This window comes from Ambystoma mexicanum, chromosome 2p (genome assembly GCF_040938575.1).
Source record: "Ambystoma mexicanum isolate Mex_15411 chromosome 2p, UKY_AmexF1_1, whole genome shotgun sequence".
NCBI lineage: Eukaryota > Metazoa > Chordata > Amphibia > Caudata > Ambystomatidae > Ambystoma > Ambystoma mexicanum.
The window spans coordinates 13,276,548-13,288,411 of record NC_090923.1 but is presented as its reverse complement, the minus strand read 5'-3'; the positions used below and the strand labels follow the sequence as shown (position 1 = coordinate 13,288,411).

Genomic DNA, 11,864 nt, shown 5'->3' with positions numbered 1-11,864 from the left:
ATTCCCTAGTTGCATTACCTTCCGCCTCTGAGTAGCTGATTTTGCCTCACAAACACCTACTATGCCCATTTCATTCAGAGTCTAGAAGAAAGGTCCCTGTCATTCCCTAGCACCTCTCCTTAGTTATTGTGCTCCCTAACTCCTCTTCTTATTATCTGTGGTCTCTTGCTCCTCTCCTTAGTGACTGTGCTCCTTAACTCCACTACTTAGAGACTGTGCTCAATAACTCCTCTTAGTTACTATGTTCCCTTACTCGTCTCCTTAGAGACTGTCCTCCCTAACTTGTCTCATTAATTCCTGTGCCCCCTAACTAATCTCCTTAATTACTGTGCTCCCTAACTCTTCTCTTTAGTGACTGTGCTCCTTAACTTGTCTGCTTAAAGCCTCTGCTCCCTATCTTCTCTCCTTAGTGACTGTGGTCCCTAGCCTGTCTCTTTAGTGATTTCTCATTAACTTCTCTACTTAGTAACTGTGCTCCCTAATACTTCTCCTTAGAGACCTCGCTTATTATCTCCTCTTGTTAGTTAATGTGCTCCCTAACTCCTCTACCTTGTGCCTGTGCTCCCTAAATCATCTCCTTAGTAACTGCCCTCCCTAATTCCTCTCCTTAGTTCCTGTGCTCTCTAATTCCTCTCCTTAATGGCTCTGCTACCTAACTGTTCTCCTAGTGACTGGGTTCCATACTCCTCTCCTTAGTGACTTTGCCCGCTACCTCTATTCATTAGTAAATGTGCCCATTAACTTCTCTCCTTATTAACTGTGCTCCCTAACAACTCTGCTTAGTCATTGTGTGCCCTAACTTGTCTCCTTAGTGACTGTGCTCCCTAACTCATCTCCTTAGTGACTGTGCTCAATGACTTATCCCCTTACCAACTGTGCTCCCTAATACCTCTCATTAGTGACTGTGCTTATTATCTCCTCTCCTTAGTGACTGTACTCCCTAACTCCTAATTTGTGTTCCTGTGCTCCCTAACAGCTCTCCTTGGTGAATCTGTTCCCTACCACAGCTCCTTTGTATCTGTGCTCCCTAATTCCTCTCTTAGTGACTGGACTCCATAGCTCTTCTCATTAGTAACTGTGCTCATTAACTTTTCTCTTTAGTACCTGTGCTCCCTAACAACTCTCCTTAGTGGCTGTGCTCTCTAACTTCTATCCTTAGTTAATGTCCTCCCTAACACCTCTCCTTGGTGAATGTGCTCCTGAACTCATCTTCTTGGTGACCTAGGCCCCTAACTCCGTTGACTATGCTCATAGACATCTCTCCTTAGTAACTGTGCTTCCTAACACCTCTCCCTAGTGACTGTGCTCCCTAACATGTCTCCTTAGTGACTCTGCTCCCTAACTCCTCTCTTTAGTGAATGTGCTCCCAACATGCCTCCTTTTCTGTGGCTGTGCTCCTGACACTCATCCCCTTAGTGGCGGTGCTCCCTAACAGCTCTCCTTAGTGACTGTGCTCTCAAAACTCCCTTTTTTATTGACAGTGCTCCCAACATTGATTTCCTTAGTGACTGTGCTCCTTTACATCTGCTCCCGACACTTCTCTCTTTAACTCCTCTGCTTCTGACACTCATCTACTTAGTGACTTTGCTCTCTAACTCCTCTCCTCAGTGACTGTGCTCCCAACACTCTTCTCTTTATTGATTCTGCCCCTGACACTCCACCTTATTTGGAGGCTAATGTCCGGCTATCAGCAACCTCATCAACTCTGCTTTGGACCCTATTGCACACTTGAGACAGCTCAAGCTCTTCACCAAGGAACACGCTACCAACTGGTTCACCACGAGATCCTCCACTCCAAGCCTCTGTTTCATCCATTGAATGAACCAGCCACACTCATACAACCTCTTTGAAAATGAAGCTGCCTTCGCTACTTGAGAACCTCCAAGGAACAGTGTAGAAATGCCAATAAAGTGAGGTTCACCTTTCAGGCTGTTTGATTCCCCATTACATCTAAAGAACTCGAAAATGACTCCCTGGTGGTGAGGGACAGAATACTGGGAAAGAAGCTGGCACTGCTGAAGATCAATTACTTTTCCTAATGTCCTTTGAGCTCTGTATTTTCACTGTATTTTACTTATTTCCAGAGACGTCGTTGACGATGGCGGACTTGGGAAACCGGAGCATGGTCACGGGATTTATCCTTCTAGGATTCTCTGTCCCTTCAGAGGTGAAGGGTGCCCTGTTTGCTGCTTTCCTGCTGGTTTACTTGCTGACCCTCCTGGGGAACCTGCTCATCACTGCACTGATTGTAATCAGCACCAATCTACACACCCCAATGTACTTCTTTCTGTTCAACGTCTCCTGCGTGGACATTGGCTCAGCTTCTGTCACAGTCCCCAGAATGCTGGTGGGCCTCCTGGTCGAACACAACTACATCCCTTTTAAGGAATGCATTGTGCAGGTCTCTGGCTTTTTGTTTCTGGGACTTACAGAGGTGTTCCTCCTGACAGCCATGGGCTATGATCGCTACGTCGCCATCTGCCTCCCTCTGAATTACAGCGTTATCGTGAGCGGGAGGTTTTGCATTCTGCTGCTGGCCATTTCTTGGATGGCTGGTTTCCTGTTTTCCCTTGCTTTCACCCTGCAGCTGGCTCGATTACCGTTCTGTGGTGACAACGAGATTGACAACTTTGTTTGTGATTTCCCAAACCTGCTGAACCTGGCCTGTGCTGATCCTTTGGCCAACCAGATTGTGATCTTTGCATTGGGGGGGAGTGTTGCACTGATTACCTTCCTGGTCATCATCACGTCCTATGTTCACATTATTAGAGTCATCCTAAAGATCCCGTCCACGGAGGGCAGGAGGAAGGTCTTCTCCACCTGCTCTGCACATCTCGTGGTGCTTGCCATGTTTTATGGAACCGGGGCAGCAACATATTTAAAGCCTTCCACCATCTCCCTGGGGCATGAGAAACTAGCGTCACTCTTTTATACAGTCTTTGCACCAATGCTGAACCCAATCATTTATAGTCTGAGGAACGAAGAAGTGAAAAAGGCGGCGAGAAAGGTGATGCATCCAGGCAAAGAGTCCTGTAGACCTCAGTAATGCGGACAAGATATTTCTTGTGTTTGCTATCAGTCGTCTAATTCTATCTGAGATTTACAATCATCACTGTCTACAAAGAGCAATACACAAGGTCGCATCACACCCGTCTCGTGTCTTGTGTACCTATCCTCAAGCAACCGGGTTGTCTTCATACATTTTTGCATGTAACTTCACTAATTGACCATGTTGTACATTCATTGTCTATTCCATAAGACTCCTATATCTCCTCCCACCTTTTTTCTTGACTCCTTATATTGAGACAAATTTTGTTTCCATGGTATAGCTCAACCTGTATATGTCAGAAATAGTCATCTGCTGCTCTTTCGTCTTGTGTCAATGTTTTATTTACAGTTATTCTCATCAATGTGGCGTTAGAGGAGCAGTTGTGTGGTTGTGCAAGTCCTGTGTTCCTTGTCACGGTCACCAGTAAACAATGGGCTCGTTCTTTCCCCAAAGATCCCCAGTCAATGATTCTCTCCACCATCTTCAAGCCATTCCTGGGACATTCCCTGGCAGGACTTTCGGGTGAATCTGCAGGTCATTGACCTTGAGGTTTGCGGTGGCTCCTGAGAGGCGCCACAAGCTTTAACATTAACCTGGTGATAATCCCCTTGTCAGCACAGGCCTCTCATTTGTCACAGCTTCTACTATCCTATTGCTTCCAATGCTCCGCCCATTGTGGTCAGCAACTGGTCACTGCATCCTTCCTATTCATTCCTGGTGACCTGCCATGACCTCCAGCCGAGCTTCACTGCTTGGCTTCCATCTCTGCTCCAAAGCATGAACTTGTTAACCTGTTATTGCTCATAAGTCCCACCACTCAAGAAATCGCCATTCATTGACAAAACCAATTTGGTAATCCCTGTGACTGTGGGACTCTGAGTGCAAAGGAGGTGGACGGTGCTGTTTAGGTTTCCATTGCTCTTTAGTCCTATTGTCTCTACTATCCACTGCACTAAGGTCTCAACTCGATATCTCCTGCACCACTCCCTGCACATGTCTTTCAGGACCTCCCTCATCTAAGGGACATAGTGGCCAACTGACAACCAAGGGAGAAAGTGCCTGCCCCTCCCTCATCTAAGGGACATAGTGGCCAACTGACAACCAAGGGATAAAGTGCCTACCCCTCTCTCATCTAAGGGACATAGTGGCCATCTGACTGCTAACGGGTGCAGTGTCTGCCCCTCTCTCATCTAAGGGACATAGTGGCCAACTGACAACCAAGGGAGAAAGTGCCTGCCCCTCCCTCATCTAAGGGACATAGTGCCCATCTGACTGCTAAGGGATATAGTGCCTGCCCTCTCTCATCTAAGGGACATAGTGCCCATCTGATTGCTAAGGGATATAGTGCCTGTACCTCTCTCATCTAAGGGGCATAGCACCCATCTAATCGCTAAGGGAGACAATGGCTGCCTCTCATACATCCAAGAGACATAGTGCCCATCTGACCTCTAAGGCATATAGTGCTCATTTCCACTCCAAGGGATACAGTGCTTCTCTCACTTCTCAAAAATGTTAAACACACACAGCAAGACACATGTAAGAGTGGGAAAAAAGGCTCTGAAAAAAAAATCCTAGAAATCCAGCAAAGTTACTGAGGGACCGAGTAGGTAAGGGAAATGAGCCATTCTGGAGAATTCTCCCTAACAATTGTTTGGTTTTGTTTTCTTTTGTTTTGTTTCTTTTGTTTTAGCCCTGTTCCTCCGCGACCTGAACTTCCCTCCTCCCCTTCTCTCCGCCCGACCCCTGCATTTCATGTTACGGCACTTGCACGCTCCGAATGTCTCAAGGCCCAGTAGGAACGTTTTTGGTTTTCTTTTGTTTTGTTTCTTTTAGCCCTGTTCCTCTCCGTCCTGTACTTCCCTCCTCCCTCCCATCCCCCACTTCTGCACGCTCCGAATGTCGCAAGGCCAAGTAGGAACGTTTTTGGTTTGTTTCCTTCATCCCTGTCCCCCCCTCTTTGTCTTGATGTGCCTTGAAACACCATTTGGCTGTATAGGCGCATTAATAATAACCAATAAAAAAATCACAAATACTTTAAAGCATTGACAAATAATAATGTCAAACAGAAGAAAGCACCTTAAATGTCCCAACTGGGCAGAGGAGTCTAAATGAACATTCACAATATGGCATTCTGTGCCGGTGTTTTCAAATCACTAAAAAATGGACAAATACATAGCAATCCGCCTCTCTTCAAACTTCTATCCGCTATAATTGCTCAGAAAACATTTTATTCTGTATAGTTGTGCAATAGAACATTCGGGAGAAAAATACATAAACCTGCTGACTGTTAGGGCAGAATTCGGTTTTTTGAGGGTTCTGCCGTCCCATATTATGGGACCTCTACTCCTTTTTGCATTTTCCCTCTCTTTTTTGGTTTTCTTATTTGTACTGGTTTAGCCCTTTTGGCCTTCCATGAGATGTACGGTATTGGCCTGCCACGGGGTAGGCTGTTTGGAACTAAAGGGACAGCCCTAGGACCGTCAGAGTGAAGGGCTGAGGAGACTTGCTATACAAAGGGGGCTACTCTGACGTCATCCTTACTGTGGACTACTAATTAGTTACAGTAGGCCTAGATTCATTTCTATTAGGTCACATATACACATGAACTCATAGTCTCCGCGCGCACGTGCGCCACACACGCCCTACGCCTCAATTCATAGATGGCGCTCTAACGAACGGTCGCAACTGAGCCTCCAGACGTGACCCAACGCCTGCCACAGACTTTGATTCCAGGTAATCTCGCGCCCAGACCCTGATCTGTGCTCCACAGGGCCGCACGACTGCCCTTTTACCATATTTGAACTAATCGTGCCTCTCCACATTGTAGGTACACAGCCTTTGGAGAATACGTTTGGGATACTAAGCCCCCCACGCACCTTTGGCAAGTCACATCCCTAACGGATGGCATACAACTAAGCACCCACATCCAGTGTCTCCCCATTTTTGAAGACACAGAGCAAGGTGAGAACCCATTTCCTTTGTTCTCTGGTTAAACGCATCCCTGTACCCTGACATTTCTAGCTGTTCAGGGGTAGGCTGTGGCAGCTGATATTTAGTTTTGGCTTCACCAGGAGTTCAAGTAGTAGTAGCCAAGTGTGCCTTGTGGTAGCCTTTGGGGTATTAATGTTTTGTTTAAGTCCTCCTCATTGCCATTTTGTTTTAGGGGATTACTTTGTTAGGAAAACCATGAGGCAGCCCTTAAAACGGCCGTTCTGCCACTGTGGTCTCTTTGTGAGCCCAAGATGGCGGCCTCCATAGTGGTTTGGACTGGTGTAGACCAGTTCCTGGTCCTGTGCAGGCCACGACACTCCTGCATGGAAAATACATTATAACACTGTGTGTTGCTCCGTTTTCATTCCTCGGAGCGTAATATGCCCCTCTGGGACTAGGAACTGATATATTAAGGAATTCTAAACCTTTGTATTACACTCCTGCACAGGATATAACTTGTAACACTATGGGCCTCATTACGAGGTGGGCGGTAAGGGTTAATGGTCACCGGTAAGGAGACCGGTGCCGTTAAACCCTTACCGCCCTTTTCCGAGGTCCCTTAGCGGGTCCCACCATGAACGGCTGGTCCCGTTAAGGGACCTTGGAACTAATAACGGCCTGCAATTAAGTGGCCCGTTATTAGCGCCTTCCCCATTCCCATTTGAGCCCTATAGGGGCTCAAATGGGAATGGGGAATGGTTTACTGAATGGGGACTTACCAGGTCCGCATAGGTCGGAATGTCCTGGTAAGTCCCCATTCAGCCAGACCGGACCCGGACCCGGGTTTGGAGGCAGCCATGGCGCTAATAGCTTTCCGCTCCTTGGAGTGTAATATGCCCTTCTGGGCCTAGAGACTGATATATTAGGGAATTTTAAACCTTTGTATTAAACCCCTGCATAGGATATACATTGTAACACTGTGTTGCTCCTTTTTCGCTCCTTTTAGTGTAATATTCCCTTCTGGGCCTAGGGTATAGGTTGTAACACTGTGTGTTGCTCCTTTTTTTTCTCTTAGGAGTGTAATATGCCCTTTTGGGCAAAGGGACTGATATATTAGGGAATTGTACACCTTTGTATTACACTCCTGCATAGAATATACATTGTAATAATGTCTGTTGCTCCTTTTCCGCTACTTGAAACACTTTTGTTTAGGCGCATTATAAATGCCATATCATATCAAGGAGGGGAAAAGGAGCAACACACAGGGGGTCATTATGACGCTGGTGGTAGGGGGTTAACGGGGCCGGTAGAGATGCCGGCCCCATTAACCCCCTACTGCCCCATTACTCGTGGGACCCGGTAAGGACGCTTGGTAAAACCAGGTATCTTTACCGGGTCCTGCGAGCAGACCAGGATGCAAACAACGGGCACGTTATTAACGGGCCCGTTGTTTGCATCCTCCCCATTCCCATTGAGCCCTATGGGGGCTGGAATGGGAATGGGGATGTACCAGGTCCGGGTTCCCTGAATTGGGAAATACCGGGCACTCTAAGGTCGGAATGGCCCGGTATTTCCCCGTTCAGGGAACCCAGACCCGGTACCGGAATGGGGATAGCCATGCCACAAATAGCGGCATGACTACCTCCAATGTCGTAATGAGGCCCAAAGTGCTACAATGTATATCCTATGCAGGAGTGTAAAACAAAGATTTACCATTACCAAATCTATGAGTCCCTAGGCCCAGAAGGGCATGTTACACTACAAGGAAATTATATGCAATTCTGAGCCTAGGGATATACATATTAGGGAATTCCAAACATGTGTATTACACTTGTGCATAGGATATACATGATAACACTGTGTGTGGCTCCTTTTTTTCTCCTTGGAGTGTAATATAAAATAATAAGGAGTGAAATATTACTCCTTTATATTACACTCCTGCAGAGGATATACATTGGAACACTGTGTGCTGTTCCTTTTCCGCTCCTTGGAGTGAAATATTCCCTTCTGGGCCTAGGGACTGATTTATTAGGGAATTGCGCACCTTTGTATTACAATCCTGTGTAGGAGATACGTTGTAACACTGTGTACTGCTCCTTTTCTGCTCCTTGGAGTGTAATATGCCCTTCTGGGCTTAGGGACATCTATAGTTGGTAATTTTAAACCTTCGTATTACACTCCTGCATAGGATATACATTGTAACACTGTGTTTCTTTTGTTTTGCTCCTTGGAGTGTAATATGCCCTTCTGGGCCTAGGGTATATGTAGTAACACTGTATGTTGCTCCTTTTCTGCTCCTTGGAGTGTAATATTCCCTTCTGGTCCTAGGGACTGATATATTAGGGCATTGTACAGCTTTGTGTTACACCCCTGCGTAGGATATACATTGTAACACTGTGTTGCTCCTTTTTTTTTTCCTTGGAGTGTAATATACCCTTCTGTGTGCAGGGACTGATATATTAGTGAATTTTACACCTTTGTATTACACTTGTTGGGAAGGAAATTAGCATTTCCCACCCTCTACGTGCTTTAGAGTGAGGTGAGTCCCATAGGTAGACGTGCTATATACCAGGGGGTACAGGGCTATGCTAAAAAACCCACCACAAACACAATATTGCAGGAATTATAGAAGCATAGTCTTAGTGCACGCATATAAAGAGACGCCATTGTATAGTTATGGTGGACCCATTGACTCCTGCATGGCTGCACGGTAAACATAGGCCCGGCAGAGAAACCCGAATGGGCCCAAATGCTGAGGGCAGATGAACCTGCACTGCTAATTCCATAGAAACTTCCCTTTGTTCCTTAACTGTTGCAATCACTTGTTATCCAAGAGAGGGATGCGCCCTGCAAGGCCATGAGACATCACCAGGCTCCTTGCAGCAGACTTTCATCACAGCCAGGCCAAGAGCAGACCGCCCACCAGGAGTAATGGCACCCACCATTGACCCCGTGCAAGAACCCCTGAACACACTGATAATAGGTGACCTCAAACCACCACCCATAAAACCAATGGTCATAAAAGATCTAAAGAAACATTACCATTTCACCTTATCCTATAGATACACCCTTTGTAATACAAGGTACAGTGAGGAACAAATTATAGTTCACAATGAGGGTGGAAGCCATGGGTGCAGAGAGAGCGATTTGAACCGAGCAAAGAATACGTGGGTCAGCATGATCATGTTCCTCCCCCTGTGCCAGTCCCCAGGTTTCCCAGGTGCTGCCATAATGATGTATTAGCGTTATCGTACAATAGTAACTCTGTAATAGCAGCATGTGAAGCGCCTGAACTTCAGTCCCTGGAGAGATGAACCCAGCTGAGCCCACGTGAGGGAAGACAGACAGACAAGACAGAAGCCAATCGCAGCCGGGCATCCCATAGAGAGGAGGCCCCTGTATAGGTTCCCACCAACCAGCCAAGCAGATTTTCATTATTTAGGGATGACACAGTGATGCCTTATAAACTTACTTTTGTATTACTTGAGCCCAGAATGTTCTCGAGTTCTTGCTTGCAACCTTTCTTTTTGTGCGATTAAAACTTGTTATCCTAGCAAGAAATCACTTTCCATTTTTCCCTAGCGGATTGTATTTTTTCTGGCGTGAGCATACAGGGACGTGCCTTCACACTTCTGCGTAGGATATACATTGTAACACTGTATCGCGCTCCTTGTTCATGCCTTGTAGTGTAATATGTTCTTCTTGGCCGAGGGACTGACATATTAGGGAATTGTACACCTTTGTATTACACTCCTGCATAGGATATACATTTTAACACTGTGTGTTGTTCTTGTGTCTCTCCTTGGAGTGCAATATGCCCTTCTGGGTCTAGGGACTGATATACCTGGGAATTCTAAACCTTTGTATTACACTCCTGCATAGGCTATACATTTTAACACTGTGTGTCCATCCTTTTTTCGCTCCTTGGAGTATAATATGCCCTTTTGGGCCACGGGATTGATATATTAGTGAATTCTAAACCTTTGTATTACACGCCTGCATAGGATATACACTGTAAGACTGCGTGTTGCTCCTATTCCGCTCCTTGGATTGTTATATGCTCTCCTGGGCCTACGGACTGATATGTTAGGGACTTATAACCTTTTTTATTACACTCCTGCATAGTATATATGTTGTAACACTGTGTGTTACTCGTTGTCCGCTCCTTGGAGTGCAATATGCCCTCCTAGGCCTAGGAACTGTCTTAATAAGATTTATCCTGGACGCTCTCACTCCTGAGGTATAGAGTTTCCCTCTCACTTCCAATAGGTACAGTGCCTGCCCGGCTCTCATCTAAGGGATATAGTGCCCCTCTCACTTCCAATCGATACAGTGCCAGCCCCTCTATCATCTGAGAGATTTAGTACCCCTCTCACATCTGAGGGAGAGAGTTTCCCTCGCACTTCCAGCAGATACAGTGCCTGACCCTCTGTCAACGAAAGGGTTGTACACAACCCACAGAGTACCATGAGCACACGCTTGGACTCCGGAAGGGTCATGTTGTGGGACCTGTGAATCCTTAAAGAATACAAGTCACTTGTTACCCTTGAGGGTACTAATTCAGCCCACATCTTATCTTAGCGGTAACTCTGGTCTTATCAAACTGAAAGGTAAAGGTGGTGATAAACTTCTTCCGTCTTTCTTAGCGATCCACGTGATTTTATTCATTTTGTGGATGTAGTTGGGGAGGAGGATGGGCTTCAAATGTCTGCCTATTTCTCCCTCTCAGCCAGACCAGAGCCGCTGCATTACCGCTAGCGTGTGTTCTTGAGAAAGCAGGCGGGGGCCACAGAAATGCATTGTATACTGCCCCCCTCAATCCTTAACTGGGGGACAGCCCCGAGTATCGGGATGAAGATAGCTGGGCCATGCTGCCCTGGTTCCAGGATGTAGCTGTGGAGCAACACTTTTCAGGGACATCAGCCAGGGACCCTTCCAGCAAGCAGCGAGATGACTGCAAAATCAAGATACCAGTCTTATTGGAAGGCCCCTCCTACACCCCCCTAACCCCACCTTAACCCGCTTTATATCATTCCCAGCATGCTGCTCTTCACCCTCCTGCATAGCAGCACCTCCTTCAGGTCAAGGTGTTGCACTTTCAAGGCCTCTGCACTAGATCCTTGATTGTTCTACTCCTCATTTCATCATGAAGAACCCCCAGCAGAGTTGAAGCATCACTCTGATACCAAAGTCCTGGTGCCTTCTCACATCCTGGTGAGTTGTGGCTGTGAGGCAGGTATTTTTCCCTGTGCTACTCACCGGTCCCTGATGCAAGCAGACCCAGGCTTCTCCATGTCAGTTTCAGTCGCTGGCAGGTTCAGAAGAGCAGGGGACGTCTCGTCGTCGTGTTGAGTCTGCAGCAGCAGAGTTGAGTAAAAGACGTCCCAAACGAAGGAACCCGCACAGTTTGTTACCACAGCAGGGCAACGGAGCGGCCGTGCGTATCTGAGCCAAATGTACACTACTCACTTCAGACCTGGGAACGCCAAGTGTACGAATCGTGTGAGAGTGACAAGGACTCGAAATACTACACAACCTGGCGGCGGTTACAGAGCAAGACTCCTGTGTAGGCCGGTCAGTCTGCTGGATGGCCCAGAGAAGCTTCCGAAGGCTTACGAGCAGGAGATGGTGAAGATGCCGAGAATAGCTGTCCCCGCTATTCCAAGGGTCGAAGTACCAGTACAGGCCTTCTGGTTCGATCAAAGGTGAAAAGGGTTTCACAAGGCGACAGCAGTGCAGAGGAGCAGTCCTTCAGCGGGTCACCAGCGATTCCTCGGTTCAGCCTCTTGGTTGCAGGATTCTTGGCTCCTGTATTCCTTCGTTCGTGAGAACTCAGGAGATCGACATGGTAGTGGTGTTTCCAGCCACCTCTTATCCACGGTTC

At 47.0% G+C, this 11,864-nt stretch overlaps 1 protein-coding gene across 1 annotated transcript; it reads left to right on the top strand.

The window, feature by feature from the left end:
- The first annotated feature begins 2,452 nt into the window (after window positions 1-2,452).
- Window positions 2,453-3,046, top strand: LOC138567666 (olfactory receptor 1G1-like). The gene has a single exon (XM_069646137.1). It carries the CDS (start codon window positions 2,453-2,455, stop codon window positions 3,044-3,046), a length of 594 nt encoding a protein of 197 aa, XP_069502238.1.
- Window positions 3,047-11,864: the final 8,818 nt, after the last annotated feature.

Bases quoted from the DNA above. Each gene is read 5' to 3' on its own strand.
- LOC138567666 (XM_069646137.1), top strand. From the start codon at position 2,453: ATGGGCTATGATCGCTACGTCGCCATCTGCCTCCCTCTGAATTACAGC.